Genomic DNA, 26063 nt, shown 5'->3' with positions numbered 1-26063 from the left:
TGATCAAAAATACAATGAAAACATCAATATTTTTTACTATTATTATGATTTCAAAATAATGTGTCCCATTTTGACATATGTTAAGATGAAATGTATTCCTGTGATAGCAAAGCAGAATTTTCAGCTTCATTTCTCCAGTCTTAAGTGTAACATGATCCTTCAGAAATCAGTATAATATGCTAATTTGCTGCTCAAGAAACATTTCTTTGTTATTATCAATGTTGAAAACAGTCTTATGTTGAATTATTATTATTATTGTGGAAACCATTTTTATTTTTATTTTATTTTATTTTTTGATGAATAGACGCTTCAAAAGAACAGCATTTAAAAGTATTATTTTCTTGCAAATATAATACACACATACATATACTGACCACAATTGTATGTTGAATGGAAGTGTGATAGAATAGAATAGAATAGAATAGAATAGAATGTTTTGTTCTGTTACACTTATTATCAACAGTGATGAAATGCCATATTTGTAGGCTGCCACTATTCAAAGAAAAAAAATAACTTAAATTAATAAATGACAATAAACTATTGATTACATTTATTTTGGTCATCAAAAGACAAAAACTATGACTAAAAGAGACACTAAAAACGAACACCACTCTCATGTACCTTTGTGACATGATCTTGAAGGCGTCTGGCAGGTAGCACTGTACATTCTCCATCTGAAAGGGGTCAGCATCACAGATCTTGTCATCCGTGCGACCGTAGTTGGCTGTTTCGATCATGATGACATCACTGCCGGGGCAGCGGAGCTCAATGGGGTAACCCTCGCATGCCAACTCCCTCCGCATCAGACCAAATGGCATTGCAGAGCGACTTAACGCTGCATGAAGAAAGAAAAACATGTTCTGCATGAATAAAAAAAACTTTAAAGGGAAATGAAAGAAATTATTAGACCGGGGTGCCCTCCAACTTTTACTTGTTGGCGTTTATCTCCAACTTGCCTCAACACACCTGCTGGAAAGTTTCTAGCATGCCTTGTAAGAGCTTGATTAGCTGGTTCAGGTGTGTTAGATTAGGGTTGGAGCTAAACTCTGCAGGACACCGGCCCTGCAGGACCGAGTTTGGGCACCCCTGCATTAGACAAATGGACAATGGTTTTTCACAGCCTGCAATAATATTTTCAGCCTTCGTAGTCCTGAGGAGCAAACTATTTACCCTCTCGCTCAAACAAACTGTGAGAGTTATGTACACACTCTGTTAACATCCTCCTACTCCTTCACACAGCCCTTTGACGGGTGCCATCCACCACCCGAATGCAAGGAGTGCAACGATACAATTTTTTCAGAACCGATCCGATCAAATACCGAAAATTCTGAGTATCTGCTGATATCGATCCAATCCGATACCAGCACAGTTTTTTTTTATCAGTGTAGATTTTCTATACTTCTCTGTGTTAACTTGATCATCACTATTTTGTGTTAATCTAAATCTACTACATATACACAACTTCATTTTAATGAAAAATAATAAATGAAAAATATATATAATCATAATATATGACAAATATACTATTATAAACTAGGTTAGTGGATAATTCAGCAGGGAAAGATTCTAGAACTAGATTCTAGAAAAATCATGGGTGCACAATAATTTTATTAAATCTAGTGAAATATTTTATTTACAAATAGAAGTGAAAAAATCTAAAATCTGGTAAAATGTTACACATTGCTCTGTATTGTTGTAAAATACATTCATGAAAAAACGTATATACATTTATATAGAAATGTAAAAGATGTTTCTTTTAAATGTATAGCACAGTAATAAAGACAGCAACATGTGATAGATAGGACAGAACAAGAAAGACTATTAATAATATTTGATTGCGCAGAAAAGTATTATAATACTAAAGGAGCCCATATAGAGCGGCACAGAGCACTTATGCGCATCACGTGCACAGAATGATGAGCTTGAAACAACATGGAGTCACAGTGTGCAGGCTGCACAGCACTCCGAGTCCACATAGAAAAAGATAGTACAACACACAAGCTGCTCGGCTTGAGTTCATCTTCAATTCTCTCATCACAGTTCAGTCAGTGTACTGTTTGAGTAAATTAATTACTCTGGGATATTGGTTTATTTAGACTAAGAGGGAGTATTAGCCACATTAAAAAAAAGTAAATAACTTAAGTAATTTGTGGATTATTGCTTACTGGTGATGCAAACCAGTTCAAACGGTTCAGTCTGATTTGGCGAACTGGTCAACCGGAAGAAGAACCGGTTAAATCAAACGATTCGTATGCGAACCAGACATTACTAGTACAAAGGGAAGCGGTATTGATACGTAGTGTATTAAATCTGTGCATTACTTTATTGAGCCTTTTCTTTGAACAGTTTTAAACCTCAGTTATTGTGCACTCTTGAACAGTTTCATCGTTTTGACTGTAACCGAACGCGACACGCAGTTTGATTGCTGAATGGAGGATGACGGACAGCCGCAGTGGAAAGAAGAGTTTATGTGAACTTTAATTTAATTACTTCAATATTAATCTGTATCTCACATGGAACTATGGAACAGCTTCAGAACACTTAAAATATGTCCACGAAAACATTTTGGTGCTTTATAATGTTTTTGTGCCTATCGTGGGGCTAAACAATAATACAGAACAGTATACGCACAAATCTCGGATTTGGATTGGTCTCGTCTGACTGATACCCGATCCACAGAAAAAGCCAGTATCAGAGCCGATACAGATCCCTTGTATCAGATCGATGCATCCCTAAAGGCTCCAGAATAGAAAATCAGTTACCATGTGTCCAAATCGCTTCAGGAGCCAACCAAACACCTGAGCAGAAGCAGCACCTAGAGGAGAGAACTGACCCTAGACCCACTGTCGGACCTCTCTGCCCACACGTGGCATCTGCAATTTACACTCAATTTAAGAGAGAGAGAGAGAGAGAGAGAGAGAGAGAAAGAGAGAGAGAGAGAGACGTTAAGAGGGATGTAGGTGCCGTAGGGTTAATCATTGTGCCTGGCTGAGAGGGCCTGCTAGTGGCACAGAGTAGCATACTTTATCTGAACAAGAGCTTTCAAAGAGTTTGAAGATCCAGCCACGTAAAATGGCTGCCAGCCGCCTCCACTCAGAGAAGGACAAAAACCAGGCAGTGGAGCTCTCCATGGTGCTGACAAATAGAGAGGGGGAACCTGTGGAGCTGTCCATTGTGCTGAAAGATGAGGGGGTGGATCTGACCCACAGAGTTTCGAGCACAGTACAAACTGATCAATGAAGCGCTCAGTACTCCTGAAATTCATTCCTTCAGCTCTCGCAGCTTCAAAGACTTTGCGATCAAATGGAGGGAACTTTTTTCATGAAAAAGCCGACAATTCGAAAAACCTGCTTAGTCGTTGCATGCTTCTGTAAGTAACAGTAATGTGCAGACTCTGTTACATGGACAAATGGAACAAGTACATCCATTCAGCTTCGGACACAAAATTGCCTTTCCATTGCTTTCCTTGAGAGACGAAGGACCACAATGTAAAGTTCTCTGACTCTGAGCCACATCTTTTCACTCCGAGGTCAATGTGAAAGTCAGACGTTACTCAGAACAGGGTCTAAAAGCATGCTCCTTTTGTCTGCTTATGTCAACCATTCATCCCAGTGCACTTAACAACATGCTTGTGACTCTCTAGGCTGGTTTCCCACTCAACGGCTTTGTAATCCTAGTCCTGTTCTCTTTCACCCTGAGCACTTAGTGGCTGCCATGGAATGTGGACATATGTAACTGCATCATACATCACACAGTCGTGTAGCTGTCACACAGGCTCACTACAGCAAGCAAGCGTGGTGACATCAACGCGGGGATGGATGGCGTAATCTTGCCATAAATGTGTAGATTTAAAGATTCAGGCCTGTTCAGATGATTGGGAGATTCGCTGAAGTAAACATGCTTCATACAAGGCTGTTCTGGTGTGTGCTCAAACAGACACATTCACTTGTGCCTACATGACACACAAAGAGGCAAAGTGGGATTAGTGTGTGCCAGCATGTAGTCTTGTTTCCGCAGCATTCCCATGGAGAAAACACATAGCTCCATACTGCTGGTCACTGATTAAACCATTACTCTGGGCTCTGCACTGCCTCGCCACAGGAGGCCAATCACACAGCCAACCAATCACCCACCCACCCACCCACATGTTCATATAGCTTCAGCAAGCCAGTATGTCCCACACTGCATGTTGCCATCCCACAAACTACTCCAAATACGTCAGCCCAATCATTTCTGCTTTTCTCTCATCCTCTTTATCTGCCCATATCTCTGACTGTAACCACCCAGTTATCTCCCAAACTTGACTACGGCTACTGGATTAATAGGCTCATTCCCTCATTTATGAGTGTATTCTGCTCCCACAGACATTATCTCCAATCGGTATGGGAAATTGGACTGAAGGGAATAATCTTTGTAATCCGAATTAAAATGCCGGAAAGTCTCGAGCTAAAGGATGGAACCCATTTAAAAGATATGATAGTTATATTTTCATTTTGTCTTTTTGATATAAGCAGGTCCACAGATGATTAGGAAAATGACCTTGGGTAAGTAAATATCTGGAAGAGTATTATCAGGAAATCTTTGTTCAGGGTCAGTTTTTGGAAAGTGATTGTAATGTGTAATTGGAATGAATTTGGGTCGGAGATGGCGGATAAGTTACCAGAGTTTGAAAATCCCATTGGGTAATTTCAAGATCCTACCACAAGGCAAGGGTATTTGTGAAACAAAGCATTAGCATCAAAAAGATTGAAGTTTATCTAGTGTGAAGGGTTGGAGTAACCAGTAAACCAAATGTATATTATGACTTGTATGATTTCTTCATTTTAGTAGTCATCTAGTCCCCCCCCCAAAAAAAACCTTGACTACTAGCCAATGAATAAATTTTTACCTAGTGTAAATAACGCACGTGCAGAATCTGGGGTCCCACACGACTAAAGTGATGTGCTAAATGTAGTTGGGATAGTCACTACATTTAATTATTTTCTCCCAACACTAATCCAATACAGATTATCTCAGAAGTTCGCCATGCAGTTATATATATATGCTTATAACATCCTTTGTGAATGCACTGTACTCACTGTATTTTCTCATAATTACTAATAGATTTGGTCGTAACATGTTGGCATTCGAAACAAATGAGAAGCAAATAAACCGGGTCACAGTTTGTGGACAAATGAATTTTCCTCCTGCTATCGCCACTGCCTCTGAAGAAAGCACACGTGATCAGGGACTAGACTGCACAAGTATGAGCTAGTTGTAGAACTAACTGACTACTCATCCCAACATCTATATATGTGCTTGTGGGATGAAATGAACCATGTATTCAAAGTTTAATATGTGATTTTGTCAGATTGATCACTTGTCCTCTGGCTCTAAAGTTTTGCACAGACAGTCTCTGTATGAACTGACAGCTTTATGCTTACAGACATTTTAATTTTGGTTGTGCCACTTTTATTTATCCGCAAGTGTGTAGAAATTATTGGAAGAAATGGAAGGGGGCAATGAGGCAAGCCAAAGTCAAACTGGCATTTCCTCCATGAGCACTGTGCCTCATCAATGATGAAGAGTAACTACAAGCAGCAATACTAACTTAACCACATTTTTCAGTAGTGTGACAGCAGCTTTGCAAGTTCGAACATACTGTCACTTTAGCAACCAGCCATTAACAAGCTATTTCCAGAGTAACGGTGTAGGCTTGCACAACGCTACATCACTGGTTTTTAAAGTCATATTATATTGTGTGGGCAGCTTAATAACTGAGCTAACTGAGGTAAATCAAACACACTCTCCAAAACAGTCCTCACTCTCTCATGCCATATTCGGTATGTAAAAGTTACTTTTTTCCACCAGATTATATCATTTATTTTGAATGTTATATTATTATTTATATTTTTTATTTATTTTAAATATGTTTTATTTTGAAGTTGTGAAAGAGCACATTTTAACGTATAGCACATACAGTACAGACCAAAAGTTTGGAGACACCTTCTCATTCAAAGAGTTTTATTTATTTTCATGACTATACACACTGAAGGCATCAAAACTATGAATTAACACATGTGGAATTATATATGGAATTATATACATAACAAAAAAGTGTGAAACAACTGAAAATATGTCATATTCTAGGTTCTTCAAAGTAGCCACCTTTTGCTTTGATTACTGCTTTGCACACTCTTGGCATTCTCTTGATGAGCTTCAAGAGGTAGTCACCTGAAATGGTCTTCCAACAGTCTTGAAGGAGTTCCTCGAGAGATGCTTAGCACTTGTTGGCCCTTTTGCCTTCTGTCTGCGGTCCAGCTCACCCCTAAACCATCTCGATTGGGTTCAGGTCCGGTGACTGTGGAGGCCAGGTCATCTGGCGCAGCACCCCATCACTCTCCTTCTTGGTCAAATAGCCCTTGATGCCTTCAGTGTGACTCTACAATTTTCATAGTCATGAAGATAAAGAAAACTCTTTGAATGAGAAGGTGTGTCCAAACTCTCGGTCTGTACTGTATGTACTTATTGCAAATAATAATTATATATATATATATATATATATATATATATAGTAATTACACATTTTTAATGTGAGTGATGAATTTGTAATTTAGTATATTTTAAATACTCAAACTGCAATATCAAATAACACAATACAAATACTACTTAGTATGTTAGTTTACATACAAGTAAGAGTGCCTCCTTTAAAGCATGACACAATATTATTAAAAACACTTAAATACACTTAAGTGGCCTTTTATTTGATTAATTTCAAATTATCCACCTACAGTTTTATATATTTTTTGAAGACCTGAAGAACACCTCAAGTGCTTATTCAATACAGCACACTTCTATCTCACAAGGGTTTTCAAGTAATTGTATTAAAGAAATGTTTCTACTGTTTCATTGTAACTACTCATGAAGCTTACCACTCAACATAAGGCTTTGTGTAATCTGACTACTTTAAATGATGAGTAGCTTGTATAAAAGGAAACAGTTTCAAAACAGCCTCCTCAACTTAGCCTGCAGGCCATAGCTCTGGCTTTATAAATGTAATACACAGCACAATATGGAAATATAATTTCAATATCACTACCTTTCATTAAAAAAAGTATCTATGCATGGACATTGCGCGCAACCTTTTTTTTCTCTGATCAACAGGTCTTTCTGCTCCATATTAATATTTTTCCCCTTGAATGATTTTTCCATCGCATTTATGTTCTTCTCGTTCCAACCCCCCCACCCCACACACACACACCCTTTCTTTATGTGAAGAGAAAGAACGAGGGACGAGATATGAAGATGTGTCACTGCGGGGCACATGGTGTGAGGAAACTAGGGCTGGTGCTGCCATAATAAGATCTGTATACTAATTCAGAGCAGTGGAGAAGAGTGATTGGATTTAACTCATTATCCAAATGCAGTAATTAAAGCCTGGGGGAGGTTTAGAGAATGGAGTAGAAAGGCTGTGCCCTCAGCCTTGAACGCACACACACTGACCGACACAGACAGACAAGGACACAGACAGAGGTAGACAGGACAGACAAGACGCAAATGGGGTGAGGCAGTCGAAAAGAAGGGTACAACGAACTCAGCAGGGGGAAAGAAATGGAGACACTCGTATCTAGTGTTGTAGATGGTAAAATATGGCATTGATTGGCTCATTAAAGGTCCACCGGGTTCCAACACTATTCCAAGAACTTCACAATTACTGAAGAGCCAAAAGAAAATGAGGGGGAGAAAAGAGAATCACTATCAGATTGCATTTGTGGCATGCTTGCAAAACATAATAGTGTCTAAGAAAAAAAAAAAATATATATATATATTTTTATACTGTACAAACTGTATATTATATGGCCCTACACCTAATCCTAACCCTCACAGGAAACTTTGTGCATTTTTACTTTCTCAAAAAAACTGATTCTGTGTGGTTCATAAGCATTTTGAAAAATGGGGACATGGGATATGTGCTCATAAGTCACCCTCTCCTTGTAATACCTTAGTCATACCCATGCCATTATACAGAGTTGTGTCCTGATATGTCACAAAAACAAGAGCACACACACACACACACACACACACACACACACATATATTTTTTACATAAATTTACCATGTTTTTAAGAATGTACCCTTTAGTTTATATTTTTTTCATGGTTTTGTGTGAGCATGTAACCATGAAGTAAAAGGTGATGAATATCTTTCAATATTATGTTAAATTTTAGACACAATATTGTCTGGTTTTGCTCAATTTCACAAACTAAATGTTTTGTTTGCTTGTTTTTTGAAACAAAGCTTCAACACAACTGCTGTGCATCTCTGAGCAACACAGCATTTCATTATATATGTAAGGGATAATCAACGGTTTGCCAAGAACCACCCGATGCGAAGCAGGGTGAAGTGCATTTAAAATCCTTTAATGTACGGCAAACCATTGCTTATCCCGCTTATTTCATGGTCATTTACCAAATTATAGACAAGTTAAAACTAGCATTACTCTTTGCAGCGCAATATCTGACCAGAGGGGTAAAAATGACAGTTATTTTAGTCAGTTATGGCACGTTAGTGCTGGCATTCTGCCCGCTTCAAATCAGACACAGAGTTGAAAGTAAGATGCAGTAAGATCACATTTATTTGAATGAATTGTAGCATTTATTTCAATTAATTATAGATAGATAGATAGATAGATAGATAGATAGATAGATGATAAGTATATGATAGATAGATAGATAGATAGATAGATAGATAGATAGATAGATAGATAGATAGATAGATAGATAGATAGATAGATAGATAGATAGATAGATAGATAGATAGATAGAGAGAGTGATGACAGTTGTGCGTGCTTTTTTTGAAGTACTTCAAAAACAGCGCCACCTCGTTGCTGTATAATATAGCGATCTAGTATCTAGGCTTTTTTATAATGCACAGGAACTACCAGCCAATCAGAATCCAGTATTCAGACAGACCATGGAAAAATAAATTTATTTCAATATTCATTTAAGAAAATACCCAGCTAATATTATTATTTTTGCAACGTTGAATCAAATTTTCCAATTAAAACACATTGATTTTAAATCATGCATTGAAGGAAATTTCTCAGCCAAAATTTATATATGATTAATTTGGGATTAATTACTGTAGATAAATGAATTGGCTCATCATGTAATTAAATTAATTAGACTAACAATTTTATTATTTTTTATTTTTTTATTATGAAGGTGTTTTGTCATGTTTTGAGAGAAGCTGCGTCCAGTTTGAGTAGCTATTACATTTATTGATACAAATGTTATTGCATGAGTGTGAATGAAATCTGGATGTATTGCAAAGTAGGCAGGAGTTCTTTCTATGATACAATTTAAATTGTTGTTTTTATTACTCATATTCATAAACTATATTAAATGTAATTTTAAATTAATAAGTAAATTAATCTTTGTAGTAGGGAAATAATGTGGTTCTTAAAAAAAAAGAAAAAAGAAAAGAAAAACCTGCTTAACCTTTAAATGAAAGAAAATTCCATAGAGGAATAAGAAAGATTCTTCTAATCAAGTGTGATACATTAGCACTCACCTACACAGATCATTCATTTGTCACGTGTCACTTGAGTTCTCTATGCTGTGCGCTATGACAAGGAACGATTACCACTAAATAATTCATCTGCCGACAGACTCCTAAAGCTGTAAAAAAATATTAAAGTCAATCAATTGAATTGAGCTTAAAATACCTGATTACAAGAGCTGCCTATCAATTAATGATCAATTAGCAGCTCTAATAGTGAGAGGCAGGTCTGTAAGGCAGGTTGTGAGGTATAAAGATACTGCAGACCGGTTGAGTGTGGATGCCATCAGCTTCTTCTTCCTCTTTCAGTGCATCTCCAGGCACCACTTAATCGCTCAGTTGCTCATTAGTACACAGCTCAAGCTTTGGAAACCAGGACCATTAGAGCCGGCATGACTGCCACGCCAGCACTACACTGATGTGGACGGTTCAAAGAGGGGCCCGCATGTCAGCAGGTTTGGCTTTTTCGAAAATAAGTTGTATATGACCAAACAATTCTTATTAGTCTAGTTCTTGCAAGTCTGTTTAAATGGCCGAATAAATGACTTGTGTTTGTAATATTCCTTCCAGTCGAGCATTCAGTAACAAACTAATCTAAGATTGTAGCAAATACAGCAATCACTTTAGTGTTCAATATTAGGGCTGTCAATTAAATATTTAAGGAAATTACTTACATGATATGTTGATCAATAAATCAAAATGTGTAATCAATCACATATCCATATGAATACAATTGCCCCGAAATGAATAACTGAAGATATATCATCATGCCACTGAATATCATTGAACATAAACTTATCACTGATCTACAGTCCACAGTGATACATTTAATCAAGTTTGTCGATCTAAATTGAGTTTGACTCATTTAATTGAGTTTGACTTGAGATCTAACTGCATAATCACACAGCATGTCTTTATCAGGCGTACAATTATTAGTAACATCACTCTTTTCCTAAAATGCTTTCAACTTACAGTGGCATTGGTTTGAGATGATTTTACATGATAAGTCACAGTTTTCAGGACTGCCAGATGTACAACATGCAAATTCAACCACTTCTCTGCAAAGACATGGAAGTAAGTGGCCAGTGGTTGGTTGAGTGGTTGGTTATTGTTTTAACACCATGCCAGCCAGCTGCTAGCTTTCTTGGATATTTTCACGTCGAACCATGAGATGAAATAGCATAAAAGAAAACCCATTTATTTACCAAAAAATTAAATGTGTTTAAATTTCATTAATTAAAAGACAAATTACATTTGGGTGAAACTTGTTTACTGTTTTTCATAATTATATTACTTGTAGAAAAACTTTAAACACAATTGTAAATGAGTATAAAGAATGGAATTGGTTTCATTTTTAGTGATAAAAAGTTTTTTTTTTTTTTTAGCATATTTTTGTGTTTTGCTTTGGTACCGGAATTGGTACCGAGAACCGTGGATTATATATATATATATATATATATATATATATATATATATATATATATATATATATATTAGTGCTGTCAATCAATTAAAAACTTTAACTAGATTAATCACACATTTTTTCTGTGATTAATCGCAATTAATCGCAATAAAAAAAGAAATGTTTTTGTACGTTTTAAATATATTTTTTAATGTAATAATTTCACAGTTAAATTTAAATACTTGTTTAAATGGCATCTTTTTATGAATGAAGGGCAGTATTACTGATATTAATACAGCTACTGATTTTTTTTTTTTTTACATTTATTATTAGGCTTCAAAAATATAACAGTTTTTAATTTAAGTAAACTTAAAACAATGCTAACATAAACCCATAATAAATGTCATGTTTACTCCTGCCCTTCCTGTCTTAACAGTTAGGAAATATACAGAAATTTAATAAAGTTATCAAAGTTATATGCAGTCTGCACTGCATAAACTATAAATTAAATAGTTAATCCTTATTAAAGATACAAAAGTTAGTTAGTCAAGAGCAGCGAGTCATTTTCTCTGTTCCCTTTGTTCTTTAACTTTACTGACAGGAAGCTTTATTGGCTGCTGTCCCTTTAAGAGCAGACAGACACGCGGATCTCACCGTTTATATACTGTCTATGGATCTCGCCTCATTCTCTCACAACTCTTTTTGTTCATTTTAGACTTTATATAAATCATTTAAGATTGCTCTTATGAGGATAATCGACAAAACTGGCACTTTGGGATGTTTATTGTTAGTTCAAGCGCTTAAGAGAACTGGATTCTGGCGCCCTGTCTATGCATTGTGTGTGTGTGTGTGTGTGTGTGTGTGTACGTGTGTATGTGTCACATAAGGGCATTCACAGACAGCACATTCTATTTGTCTTGCCGCGCTTGAAATGTTTAAAAGCATTTAAATGAATAAGAGCGTGATCATATAATGTAAAGCTAGCCAACGGATGGCAGAAAATACAGATGCTGCGTTAATTGCGTTAAATATTTTGACACATTAAACCAGACAAAAATGAATCGCATGCGTTAACGCGTTAACGTTGACAGCACTAATATATATATATATATATATATATATATATATATATATATATATATATATATATTAACTCAACACTTACTCAGCCTAATGAATAATTAAAATCCAATGAATAATTCACATTTGTTCCTGATCTTCAATAACAAAAACAGAGTTTAATCACAAGAAATTAACATAAAGCATATTGACAGCTTCTATAAGACATTTTATGGAAACACTTAACTATAACATGGTTGAAATACCTGTCGTTTTTGGAGCCTATGCACATAAGTACTGGCAAAAAACATATAGATTTGCTATTAAAATTAAAACATGGACGAAATATTGTGTGATTTATTTCGTTAAAAAATAAAGTTTTATATTTTTTTTAATAGTAGTAACAGTAGCACATACATTCTACTAAATAATAGTAATATTACTAGCATAATTCCTTTATGTAAAAATGAACTTTTATTTTGACGGGTTGAAGTGAATACCTCAAATAAAATGGTAAAATGCTTGTGAAGTGACTCCAGAACAGTTCTGGTGATGTTATGTATTTATGTCCTCATTGAGACGGCAGATGCTGGAATTACTGCAAGCGTCATTATTTGTTCATGTAGAGATTAATTAAAAAAAATAATTCATGCTCTGTAGGGTCGGCACCTATGCTCAAGCGTATTTAATGTCTGCAACTTTATGCAGTTGAAAACACTGAATAGTTTTTATGTAAGTTTTGAATAAGCTCTGTGCCAGTCAAAGTGTGAAAGCAGATTTTAGCAGCTGATCATGTGACACAATGAACAGACTATATATCAAATGATCATGCGCATTAAAGAGTTAAAATATTTTGTAAGGAGGACCAGCTACAAAGCAACTACCTGGCAACCATCCCAGCATCTTGGAAGTTAGTTTTTCAGACAAAAGCACTACTCACCACTTATAGAGAAAAAAATAGTTCCCTGTCTATCAAAAGGAAAATGCTCAAACACATGAAAAAAAGTCAAAGAGCACCAGAGGCACATGCACACACATTAAATCTGCTCAAGCTGAGATGGAAATAGAGAAACCGAGTGAGAGAAGCTGAGAAAACAGACTTAAAAACAAAAACACTTTTACCCTCAGCGGAAAAGGCTGAAGGTCACTTTGTGTCCCCAGCTCTCCGGCTATCACAACCACCCGCACCGAACCAAATTACAGCCCAGCACTGCATTCCACGTCTCACTCACACACACACATACACCCATGTGTCCACATCACACAACACGCCTCTCCCAGCGCGACACATCACACCCCACACTCCGTGTCTCTGCACCCTCTGTCAGCCTCATGGTTGGGCCGAGAGAACTGGAACCATTAGGATTAAGATTAGGACTCGATCAGAGCGAGAGACTAATGAGCTGGGACCAGCCACTCAGAATGCCATGCACTTCCTGTTGAGGACAGGATGTGACTCACGCAACATGACCGACCCATCACACTTACCTTGTGTTAAAACACATTTACCCCAAACAATGTCTCACCTTGAGACTAAAGCCTTCCTGTGATCAGTGCGTCAGTGTTTTATCCATTCACTGTTCCTGCCCCCATATTGTGAAATGTAGCCAGCAAGAGAAAGAGAGAGAGAGAGAGAGAGAGAGAGAGAGAGTAATTCAGGGCACGCTACAGTCTCTGAGTCCTGTGATTTCATTTGCGTAGAGGTAATAAAACCACTTCATAGGGCAAAGGATAAAACCAACGGCATAATGCCACTAGAGACTTCGGTTAGTCCGGCCTGTCATAAGCTAATGGCAGCCGCATTATAAACAGATATAAATGGAAACTCAATACTGCCTTCCCTAATCAAAAAGAGAAGAGGGAGGGAGCAAGTAGGCCAAGAGGGGAGAGTGGAGTGCGTAAGTCAAGGAGAAACAAAGTAAGACATTTTCGATGGATTTGTCAGATCCTTGTCCTTAAATCGAGTTGTTTCCTCACTCTCTAAACCTGATAGCAGAAGCACAATGCCTCAACATGTATTTGATGCTTCTGTTTTCATCCACATGTTGTCATTTTTAGAGTGAAATTCACATCCATTGTGTGTGTCACTCGGCAGATGTTATATTAAAATATATGACTAAAATATATATAAATCTATTTTTTTAAGAAAGTTTATGTAAAATACATTTTTAAGTATTCAGTGGCTTCATGTAATCTTCATGTAAAACCCAAATGAAAGCCTTTGGCAAATGTTTGCATTAAACATTCAACATTCATACAATCAGCATGAGGTCATTATAATCTGGTTAGTGCCCAGATAGCATTAAGACTAGATGTTATTTTACTTTCACAGATCTCTGCCAATTTTTCCTCCTTGTCATTGTGAGGGAACATTCCCATTGAAACCATTATATTTTCTGGGGTTTTGATGCAGAATAAAATCTAGAATTGGATATTTGTACACAAATATGACACTTAACATAGCACAAAGTATTGTTGGATAATGCTTGGCAAAACAATAGTGCTCTTGGATTTCATACTGAATTACTATGATTTATTTATTTATTTGTATTTATTTTTTTAAGTACCAAAGCCATTGCAGAGATATCCAATGTACTTGTCAGTCATTATTATTATTTTTTTGAAACCAGAAGTGTTTAGTAATAAGGTGGTTACAAAGTTAAATTCAGTAGCATCTGCTAGCCAACCTTAAACAGAATAAAGCATCTTTTGATAATTTGACTCAAGTCATCTTATGAGAGTAAATATCTCAAAGTAGTAGTAAAATATCAAAAGTAGTATTCACTTCTTTAGGTATAAAAACAGTTTTACCACCTGCATGTAGGAAGTGTGAAAAGATAATTGCGTGCACCAGATAATGTACTCTTGCACAAATAATCATGGTGTTGTACCTGATATCACAAAAGTGTTTGTTTACTCCAGTCTCAAATAGCTTCAAGGTGATGGGTGTTCCTGTTTTTATGTCCACTTATTTGGCAACTTTTATGTTTTTGCTTTTTTATATGCTACCCCCACAACAGTATCTCTGTCTGTCTGTCTTTGGCTACAACTGGCAATTATTAAATTGTGGGAGAGAACATAAACACATAAACACTCCATGACACAAGCACACATGTAAATGCAACATCAGTACATACCAGAATAAAGTGATGACACTCACACACTGGTGTGAAAACCAGACATCTCCATAATGCCCATCCGATCCCACAGCACACACACATACACAAAACGAATAAGAGAAAATGTGCAGACCAGACCAGACAGTAGATAATGCAGGGCTTCAGACATGGCCTCTGTCTCTCATCAGTGGAGACACACACATAGACAGGAGAGAGAAGCATCTTCAAAGGCCCATTTGAAAGAACACACCGCCGCCACTCTCGCTCACTCCCCTCCTCCCACACTCGCAATATATATTCAAAGGCCATCCATTAACCTTTCACTCGCACAGACCTGTTTGTGATCTACTGCTCTCAGCTCACACTTTGAAGAACACGGTGCTCTTACACCGACAGCCACGTGGAGAGGAGAGGAGAGGAGAGGAGAGGAGAGGAGAGGAGAGAGAATGGGAAAGGAGGAGAGAGAAAGTTAAGAGGAGAAAAAGGAGAATAAAAAAGAGAGGAGGTAAACCAAGAAAAGAGAGGAGAGGAGTAGAGGAAAGAAGAGGAGAAAAAGGAGAAGAAAAAAGAGAGGAGGTAAAACAAGAGAGGAGATGATAGAGAATAAGAAAGGAGGAGAGGACAATACGGAAATAGAGGAAAGAGAAGAGGAGAAAAGGGAGAAAATAGAGGAGGTGAAACAAGACGAGAGAAAAGACAAGTACAGAAAAGAGGAGAGGAGAAACAAGAGGAAAGGAGAGGAGAAAACAAGAAACAAATAGAGGAGAGAAGAGGAGGGGAGAAACAATGGGAAAAGAGGAGAGGACAATACAGGAAATAGAGGAAAGACAAAGGAGAAAAGGGAGAAGAAAAAGAGGAGGTGAAACAAGAAAAGAGAGTAAAGACACAAGTACAGAAAAGAGGAGAGGTGAAACAAGAAAAGAGGAGAGGAGAAAACAAGACACAAATAGAGGAGAGGAGAGGAGAAAACAAGACACAAGTAGAGGAGAGCAGAGGAGAAAACAAGACAGACGAAGAGGTGAGGAGAGAAGAGGAGAGGAGTGAAGAGGAGAAAACAAGACACAAGTAGAGGAGAGGAGAGGAGAGGAGAAAACAAGACACAAGTAGAGGAGAGGAGAGGAGAGGAGAAAACAAGACACAAGTAGAGGAGAGGAGAGGAGAGGAGAGGAGAAAACAAGACACAAGTAGAGGAGAGGAGAGGAGAGGAGAGGAGAGGAGAGGAGAAAACAAGACACAAGTAGAGGAGAGGAGTGGAGAGGAGAAAACAAGACACAAGTAGAGGAGAGCAGAGGAGAAAACAAGACAGACGAAGAGGTGAGGAGAGAAGAGGAGAGGAGTGAAGAGGAGAAAACAAGACACAAGTAGAGGAGAGGAGAGGAGAGGAGAGGAGAAAACAAGACACAAGTAGAGGAGAGGAGAGGAGAGGAGAAAACAAGACACAAGTAGAGGAGAGGAGAGGAGAGGAGAGGAGAAAACAAGACACAAGTAGAGGAGAGGAGAGGAGAGGAGAGGAGAGGAGAAAACAAGACACAAGTAGAGGAGAGGAGTGGAGAGGAGAAAACAAGACACAAGTAGAGGAGAGGAGAGGAGAAAACAAGACACAAGTAGAGGAGAAGAGAGGAGAAAACTAGACACAAGTAGAGGAGAGGAGAGGAGAGGAGAGGAGAGGAGAGGAGAGGAGAAAACAAGACACAAGTAGAGGAGAGGAGAGGAGAGGAGAGGAGAGGAGAGGAGAGGAGAAAACAAGACACAAGTAGAGGAGAGGAGAGGAGAGGAGAGGAGAGGAGAAAACAAGACACAAGTAGAGGAGAGGAGAGGAGAGGAGAGGAGAGGAGAAAACAAGACACAAGTAGAGGAGAGGAGAGGAGAGGAGAGGAGAGGAGAGAACAAGACACAAAAAGAGGAGAGGAGAGGAGTGGAGAAGAGAAGAGAAAACAAGACACAAGTAGAGAAGAGGAGAGGAGTGGAGAGGAGAAAACAAGACACAAGTAAAGGAGAGGAGAGGAGAAAACAAGACAGAAGAAGAGGTGAGGAGAGAAGAGGAGAGGAGTGGAGAGGAGAAAACAAGACACAAGTAGAGGAGAGGAGAGGAGAGGAAAGGAGAGGAGAGGAGAAAAGAAGACAAAAGTAGAGGAGAGGAGAGGAGAGGAGAGGAGAAGAGAAAACAAGACACACGTAGAGGAGAAGAGAAACCAAGACACAAGTAGAGAAGAGGAGAGGAGAGGACAAAACAAGACACAAGTATATGAGAGGAGAGGAGAGGAGAGAAGAGGAGAGAAGAGGAGAGGAGAGGAGAGGAGAAAACAAGAAACAAATAGAGGAGAGGAGTGGATAGGAGTGGAGAGGAAAGGAGTCGAGAGGGGTGGAGAGGAGAAAACAAGACACAAGTAGAGGAGAGGAGAAAACAAGAAACAAATAGTGGAGAGGAGAGGAGAGGAGAGGAGAGGAGAGGAGAGGAGAGGAGAGGAGAGGAGAAAACAAGACACAAGTAGAGGAAAGAGGAGAGGAGATACAAGATAAAATGAGAATAAGGGAAAGGAGAGGAGAAGAAAGGAGAGGAGAAAAAAATACATGATTAGAAAGACAAAAGGAGAGGAGAGGAAAGAAGAGGAGAAAACAAAAAAGGAGTAAAGAAAATACAAGATGAAAGGAGAAGAGGAGAGAAGAAAACGACACGAGTAGAGGAAAGAGGAGAGGAGATACAAGAAAATAAATGTATGCGTAGAAAGACAAAAGGAGAAGAGAGGAGATGAGTGCAGGGAGTAAAGGAGAGGAGTAGGAGGAGAAGAAATAAATGAGAGGAGAGATACAAAATATGGAAAGGTGAAAAAAAGATGACATGAGATGACATACGAAATGACAGAGGAAACAAGACAAAACGAGAACAGACAACATGAAAAGAGAAGACAAGATGAGAAAACAACAAAAAAAGCACATGTGATGAGAGATGGAAAGAATTAGAGGAAAAAGAGTGAATATTCTGTACATATGCTAAAGAGAGACCCAAAAGAAGTAGTGTGAAACATAGCAACAGCAGCACACTAAAATCAACATTGCAGATTTTCTTTTAAAGAATCACACATTGAGCAAACAGTAAGACTCTCCTTCCAACTGCATTCATGCTCTGATTAAGCAGCAGAGCCGCTGCTTTATTTATGCATTAAAATCAGCCAATACATCTATGAATGCAACCCCTCACTGCTTCAAAAGCCCATGAATGCTGCATCCACGCAGCCCAAACAAATTCCTCCCTCATTAAACATTCAGGCAGGAAAGGGCTTGGAGAAAAATACGGTAAAACAGCTGGTCCTCTAGAGCTGAATGAGAACTCAAGAAGAGGAGGAAAAAGAGAGAAAAAGTGTGCATGTGCACACAACAGGACCGCAGGTCTTTCCGCAAGAGCGACCATGAAGTGAGGACTTCAGTGTGTGTAAGATGAGGACAGATTGGAGCAGTCAGACACCCCGCTGCTGCAATCACACACACAAACACAGATAAATAAACACACAAGCACGAAATGTAACCACCATGTCAAGACTTCATCATGCACCCATGAGTGGTCCGAATGCCATCCCATTAAAGAACACTAATGCTGTTTCACAGCCTATCTGAACATTTGCAAGCAGCGCAGGAAGCAGCTACTTTGGCTGTTTGTTTACAAGGGTTGTGTTTCTGCTTCTGTGTCTTTGAGAGTCTGCAGGCAGAATCTGAGACATGTTGCAGACGAGACATAACTACATAAAGTGCTGTACTGCAATGTGACGGTGAACTGCACTAACCAAGCTGAAGGAGGTCGTTTAAAGATGGATTGTGAAGTCACCAAAGTCACTAAGTGGATAAGCAGAAATGATGGTTGCCAAATCTACTACTACTACTGTCAAATCAATAAATCCATTGTGACATCTATTATAAGCAGCCAGGCAAAAAAATACTAGGCAAAAGTTTCTGTCAGTGCTGTAGTGCAGTGGTTAGCAAGCTCATATTCTCTGAGCCATGGAGCTCATGTGGGAATAAAAATTCAAATCTGGCTTGCAACATAACATTTTCCTACCTCTTTGGCCCCATTATACTATACACTGTACAGCTTCAAATCAATTACTGAAGGACTTGAAGGTTTTTTTGCCAAACATCCTGTTTCACTCAGAAACATATCCGATTACAGATGTAAAATGGGTTGCAAACAGCACTTCGTGTTGACTTTAATATGATTACACCCTTCAAAGGTAGAATGGAAATCTTTCCACTCAGTGAACCAATCAAACGGCACGACAATCACCGGCAGTGCTGCTTACCCTATGACATTTCAGAGCGGCATGAAACCATCCATGCTCCCGGCATCAACGGTGAGCGATGTTCGACATTAATTTGTGTCACTCAACATCTCAAGGTCTCACTCAATAGAAAAGCCATAAATTAAGTCTTCAAGGGAGAATATTTGACAAATGAGTGAGCATTAGAGTGAAGAGTACTAGGCTGCAGATTGGGAATATTCCACTGTGAATCAGGAGTGTGAGATCAAGGGGTGAGTGTCAGACTGAGAAGTGATTTTATGCGAGATGTGAGAGCGTTACATGGAGGCGTCAGAGTATTAGACTGAGTAAAATTATGAGACACATAGGAGAGTGTTTGAGTGAGCTGTTAGAGTACTAGACGGTGTTGTACGAATGAAGAAATTAGACTGTGAATATCTGTGGACAAAAGGAAGTATTAAGGGGATCAGAATTTGAGAAATTTTGCAGAGGAAATTTGTCTGTGCCCATACACGCACTCAAACACACACACACACACACACACACACACACACACACACACACACACACACACACACACTCATTGTCTAAAAAGTGTAGGTCTATAAGCTTTCTATCAGCAATTTGTGATTATTAGTTTTGACATTTAAAAGTTGAAAAAAGAAAAGAAAACTGTATTGCACGTGTTTGAGTCCATACAGAAATATATAATAATTTATTTGCTTTGGATTGCAACATTATTTGTCAAATTGTTCCAAGCTAAAACCTGAAACTGTCAAACAAATATACACACATATATATATATATATATATATATATATATATATATATATATATATATATATATATGACAGATCATATATTTTGAAAAAAAATAATAATAATATATAAATATAAATAAATTTATATATATGTTTTTTTTGTTTGTTTTTTTATTATAATATTATTTTTTTTTACAAGGGCATGTCAGCATCCATCTTTTAGATTAGTAAACCACAAAGTAATTAAAAATGTACTGTACAGTATGTATGTTTAGTTTTCATCTAGCCCACACATGTACAGTAAGGTCAGAAAATCTAAGGCTTATTGTGCTTTATTTACCAAAAAATACATGGTCATCATAACAGTTTGACAAATTAACATGCATTTCATCTTCTATCCACTTCTGATTTAATTTCAAAAGCACAGTAGCTTCATGAACTCCACAAGTTTGTTGTTTCAAATGAAGCAAGAAAAAAAATCTTTACAAATGAGTTCAAATGTCACAAAAGCACCATATTTGAATAGTGAGCCAGAAATAGTAGAACTGATTTAGTATACCTTCAGAAGTTTTATTTTAGTTTAGATTTTTGTTTCACTTATTTTGACCTTTAATTTGTTTTTTTTTGTTTTTTTTTTTCTGAGCAAAAAAAGAATGACCATCATACACTTTTACCATGGGTACCATTTTAAAATACTGTTAAAAGTATCACAGTGCAGGCCTCAAAAACTAATTTTAATTTTAATTCTTTACCTCTATCCCCCAGAAGTTCTAAACATTTATAAGCAAAACGTTTTTAATAATTTAAAATGTAATAAAATTTTGTATGATCACTTTTTCTTTTATATATTTTAAAAATAACAGATCAGAAAAATTATGTTTTTACATAAATATAGGTGTTATACTAAAATATTTTATTTTATTTTATTTTATTTTATTTTATTTTATTTTATTTTATTTTATTTTATTTTATTTTAATGATGCTCACTAAGGCAATATATAATATGTATTCCTGTGATGGCAAAGCTGAATTTTCAGCAGCAATTACCTTTTTTTCAGAATTCTCTGATGAACAGAAAGTTCAGAAGAACAGCATTTATTTGAAATGGCAATCTTTTGTAACATTATAAAATGTATACATTTATAGTCTCTGTGTTTATTCATTGGAGTATAAAATTGTGACAACCAGCTTCAGTCTCTTATATATACAGTATATACAATACACACACAAACACACACTCAAAGAAGACGAGAACAGCAGAAATGAGAAACAAAATTATGTGCTCAGTGTGAAGGTGTGTTATTTGTGGCACGCTTTAATGGCAACACAAGGCGATCAATGAGACCACCGAGGAACGAAGGCTTCCTTATTTCTCCAAATTGCCTCCGCTAGCAGCACAACCTTGATAACACTCAATTGATTATTAATGCATTATTAATCCAGAGCCAGGTCACAGAGACAGCTGGAGACACTCACGCACGCACGCACACACACACACACACACACACACACAGACACACACACACACACACACACACACGTACAACACATAAATGAAGCGGCGCCGTGCCCAGGGCCAAAATGTGTCCAGTGAAACACTGAGTACATCACATCAATTCACAGCAGCAGAACCAGGAAAATTAAACACAGGAAATACAGCGGCCACCAAATACACCTGGACAAGCAAACGCTGCATGCTCCCCTGCTCTCTGGACCTGGCACGGGCCCCGCAGAGAAGCAGATGGTGCGGTGGTGTCGGAGTGGAATGGCACAAGCTGGACAGACCCCCGCACTCTCCCCCCATCCCCAGACCTCAGGCCCATCACATCCACACCAGCTTTACTGCCACATGGGCCCCTCTATCCACCACACTCTCTGACAACCCACACGCATCTACAATGACCCATTTATAGGGGCTGAAGAAACATTCATGTAAACATTCAGGAAACCGTGTCAGTTGGTAAATTAACAAGAAAGATTCAAATTAACAAAAACATTTAGATAAAATAATCAACATTCAAAAAAAAAAAAAAAAAAAAAACTTGAGTTGTGTACATACTGTACATTTAAACTGAACATATGGCACAGTTTTATGTATTTTTAATCATATAATTATATAACGCCAATGTTTTTGGAATTTGATTGTTATAAATTGTTTCCATGAGAGATTTGTTTAAACACAATAAATGATATCACTAACAAAAAATAATATATATATATTATGTATTTGTAATGTAGTGCATATATTTAACAAAATGCTCCTACACTACATGACACTGTTTACAAGCATTTTTATGTATATCTTTATGAGGTTGAGACACTAAGCAATTGCATGAGACACAGTATATTTCAATAAGTTGTACTATTTCTCACTCACTATGTGAGTTGAATCCTTAACTTAAGTTTGCTAACTTTAAAGTCGAGTCGTTCATTCAGGCAAGTACAATGGGGTTACACAGCAGTTATCACTACTGATTACTGATTGACTACAGCTATTCATTTATAATTAGCTAAAAACAACAAATCGAAGTGAAACAAACACTGTTCACTGAATTTGAATTCAATAAAGTTGTTCCTCAGACTTGGGCCTTAAACATAGTCTTTGCAAGTGAGTGATAACTTTCAAAACTGTGGTGAGTTTTCTCTTTCATGAAATCAGAATGAAGATAATCCTTTTTAATAGATCCTTTTTAATAGAAATCTGCCTTAAAGATTGGCTTAAGGGTATACAATATCGGAGAGGCTAGCAATAGCATGATAGCTTGAAAGCATAATATAAATACATTCAGATTACTTAAAGGCACAATATGTAAGATTTTATTATTATTATTATTATTATGATTATTATTATTATTAAAATATCAAAAGCCACTACAACAATGTTATATATTTAGTTGACTTGTGTACTTACATTATCCCAAATGTTTCAAAGAATGTTTAAATCCAGAGAAATAAACAATTTTAACTAGTGACATGGACGTGTCCATAGTGTCATTGTGTCGCCTGCCAATGACATCATACACCCTCGATTTCCAAATCACCCATTTTGATTTGTAGAGAACATATGGAATTACCAAAGATGCTTTAATATGTTGTGTGTTTCAATAGACCGGAGACAACTGCACAGAGTAGCATTATAACAGAGCTTTCAAATGTATTTAGTATGATGAAACATAAAAAGAAAACCTGAGTACACAGGTTACCTCCACAGTAACAGGAAAGGTATGCATAATGGGACTGCAAACTTAAAGTGTGTTGCCCAAGCATTTGCGTTTGTGTACGTAGTCTTAAGTTACCACAGAATGTTTGAAAAACAACAACAAATTCAGCAGTGATCTGAAGAAGAGTAGGTTGAGTACAAACCCTGGGCTGAGGGGCTGACATTGCTCAGGGCGATGGTGCAGGTAAAGAGGATCCAGAGAGGGTGAGCCATGCTGTGGACGGAGCGAAGGGTGGTGGGGGGAGTGCGGTCAGCGGGAGCTTGAATGCGGGGCACTCCTTCCCTCACGCCCTCTCACTGATGGAGAACCTGATGAGAAGGAACGAGAGAGACAAATGAGAAAGAGAGATCAATACTAATAGCAGGACCTAAATTCTTACTGTCGGTCTTTCCCTTCTGTGGCTCAATAAAAAAAGCAGTACTGCCCTGTAATTCTGTTCATTCTGTCAAAGCAAGATGCCCATTATTGCTCCAACCAGATCCGTGCTTTCTTGCTCTGCACGGCCCATTTCACGTCGCACTTATTCAACATAATTGAGAGGAGAGCTAGGTGCACACTTGGTGCCGGTCAGGTGGAGTTAGACGACTAGAGTTGAAGGGTGGCCATTTTGTTCTTGCGCTAACACAGCAACAGCTGTTCCCTGTCCAACACAACTATTCTCTGATGCTGTTTGCCAATAATTTTGTAGTAACCAAAAACAAAACATATGCTGCTATATAGATTCGAAAGCATTGCTCAGACAGTGGCCGGAAACACTCAAACTATTCAAGCTATGCAAGCTTGATTTTTTACATTGTAAAACATGTTCAGATTATTAGATAAACCAGTCTGTGGTGAATTTTCTCTTTCAGATTGACTTTTTTCATAGTTAAGCAATTGTTTGCAGAGAAAGCAAGATGTCCAATGATGCTCCGTTGCTATCAATGATTTCCGGCTCTGCACAGCCCATTTTACATTGCAGTTATTCAAAATAACTGAGAGGAGCTCTAGGCACAAACTGGGCAAAAATGATGTAGATGGCTAGAGCTAAATGGCATCCATTTTGTTCTTGTGCTAACACATCAACAGCTGTTCCCTTTCCAACACAAATATTCTGTGTTGTTGTTTGCTGATAATTTAGTAGTAACCACATAAACAAAAGCAGTACATCTGCTGTTCAAGTATGATATTTAATGAATTATTCAGACTGAGGCCAAAGACATGCAACTGATTCAAGTTAATGGAAGCTAGATTTCACAGGTTTTAGATGAACAGAAGCCATTTTGTTCTTGCACCAACAAGTCACTACCTGTTCCATGTCCAAACACAACTATTCTGTGATGCTGTTTGCCAATAATTTAAAACTAACCAAGTAAACAAAATCAAAACACATGCTGTTTAAATATGAACTCAGAATAATTATTCAGACTGAGGCCAAGAGCATGCTAACAATTCATGCCAACTTGATTTCACGTTATGTTTCAAAATGTGTCCAAATGCAATCCATTAGCTTGTACTAGAGTAAGCAGTCCTCTTCTACAGTCAATTTTCTCTTTTAGGTTGAATATTGCAATGGTGGTGCTACTGTTTGAAGAGAATCTGGGTAAAACAGAAACTCAAGTGTGACCTATAGATCTGTCAAAGTGAGATTTTGCCCAATTTAGCTCCGACCAGATCCATGGTTTCCAGCTCTGTACGCACCATTTTTTACATTGCAATTGTTCAGAATAAATGAAAGGAGCTCTTGGTGCAAACTGGGCACAAATCAGGTTCAGTTTAGAGCTGAATAGCAGCCATTTTGTTTTTGCTCTAACACATCAACAGATGTTCCCTGTGCAACACCAATATTAGGTTTTGCTGTTTGCCAGTAATTTAGTAGTAAACAAAAGCAAAACACATGTTGTTCAAATATGAATTTGAAAGAATTGTTTAGACTGAGGCCAGAAATCTGCAAACAATTCTATTCAGCTCACATTTTTGTGTGTTCTGTTCCAAAATTTGTCCAAATGCAAATTGGTATCATGCATTCGACTAACCCATACTATTCTATGGACAACTGTCTCGAATCTTGGTAAAATACAAAAGCAATACTGCCCTCTAATTCTGTCAAAGCGAGATGTTTACTGTTGGCCTGTTGAAAAAAAACTAGCATATGCTGTTTAGGAATGTTTTGAAGTATGGCTGCTGGTTTGAGCTGGTTTAAGCTGGTCATTAGCTGATTTAAGCTGGTCCTAAGCTGGTCCTGAGCTGGAGTTAGTTGCTTAAGACTAGAACTGAACCAGTTTAAGCCAGCTCACGACCAGCCAAGGATTAGCTTAAAGTTTTAACTAAAAAATTTTTCAACAGGGTGCTCCAACGAGATTCATGTTTTCTAGCCCATTTTACATTAAACTTATTCAAAACAACTGTGATAGGATTTAGACACATACTTGACGGCGGTCAGGTACTGTTGGACGCTATGGCTTAAAACTGTCCATTTTGTTTTGTGCTAACACAGCAACACCTGTTCTCTGGCAAACACTTCTGTTAAGCTATAAATATTTTGTGCTGTCGTTCGCCAATCGTTTGGTAGTAACCAAATAAACAAAAGCGAAACATATGCTGTTCCGTAAATTAGAATTAAGCATTTGGCCTGCGGCCCATTACTTGAAAACAAACGCTTCTGACAAGGCAAGTTCCATTGTTACATTCCAAAATGTGTCAAAACTCAGTTTCCCATTTTTATGTAAATT

At 37.6% G+C, this 26063-nt stretch overlaps 1 protein-coding gene across 2 annotated transcripts in view; it reads right to left on the bottom strand.

Annotated features, from left to right (window-relative positions):
* The window catches only part of LOC132151652 (adhesion G protein-coupled receptor L1-like), a 167030-nt gene that overhangs the window by 63909 nt on the left and 77058 nt on the right, over nucleotides 1-26063 (bottom strand). Inside the window, exons 2-3 of one of the 2 annotated variants that reach the window (XM_059559925.1) lie at nucleotides 23495-23660; nucleotides 622-835 (exon numbers count right to left, since the gene is read on the bottom strand). In XM_059559925.1, coding sequence (XP_059415908.1) covers nucleotides 622-835; nucleotides 23495-23564 — 284 coding nt within the window. In that variant the 5' untranslated portion in view covers nucleotides 23565-23660. Of the gene's footprint in view, nucleotides 1-621; nucleotides 836-23494; nucleotides 23661-26063 lie in introns of those variants that run through there. The other variant, XM_059559935.1, reaches the window with a different exon arrangement.

This window comes from Carassius carassius, chromosome 1 (assembly GCF_963082965.1).
Source record: "Carassius carassius chromosome 1, fCarCar2.1, whole genome shotgun sequence".
Taxonomy (NCBI): Eukaryota; Metazoa; Chordata; class Actinopteri; order Cypriniformes; family Cyprinidae; genus Carassius; species Carassius carassius.
Note: the sequence above shows the minus strand (reverse complement) of the source record. Positions and strands in the feature narration are given on the sequence as shown.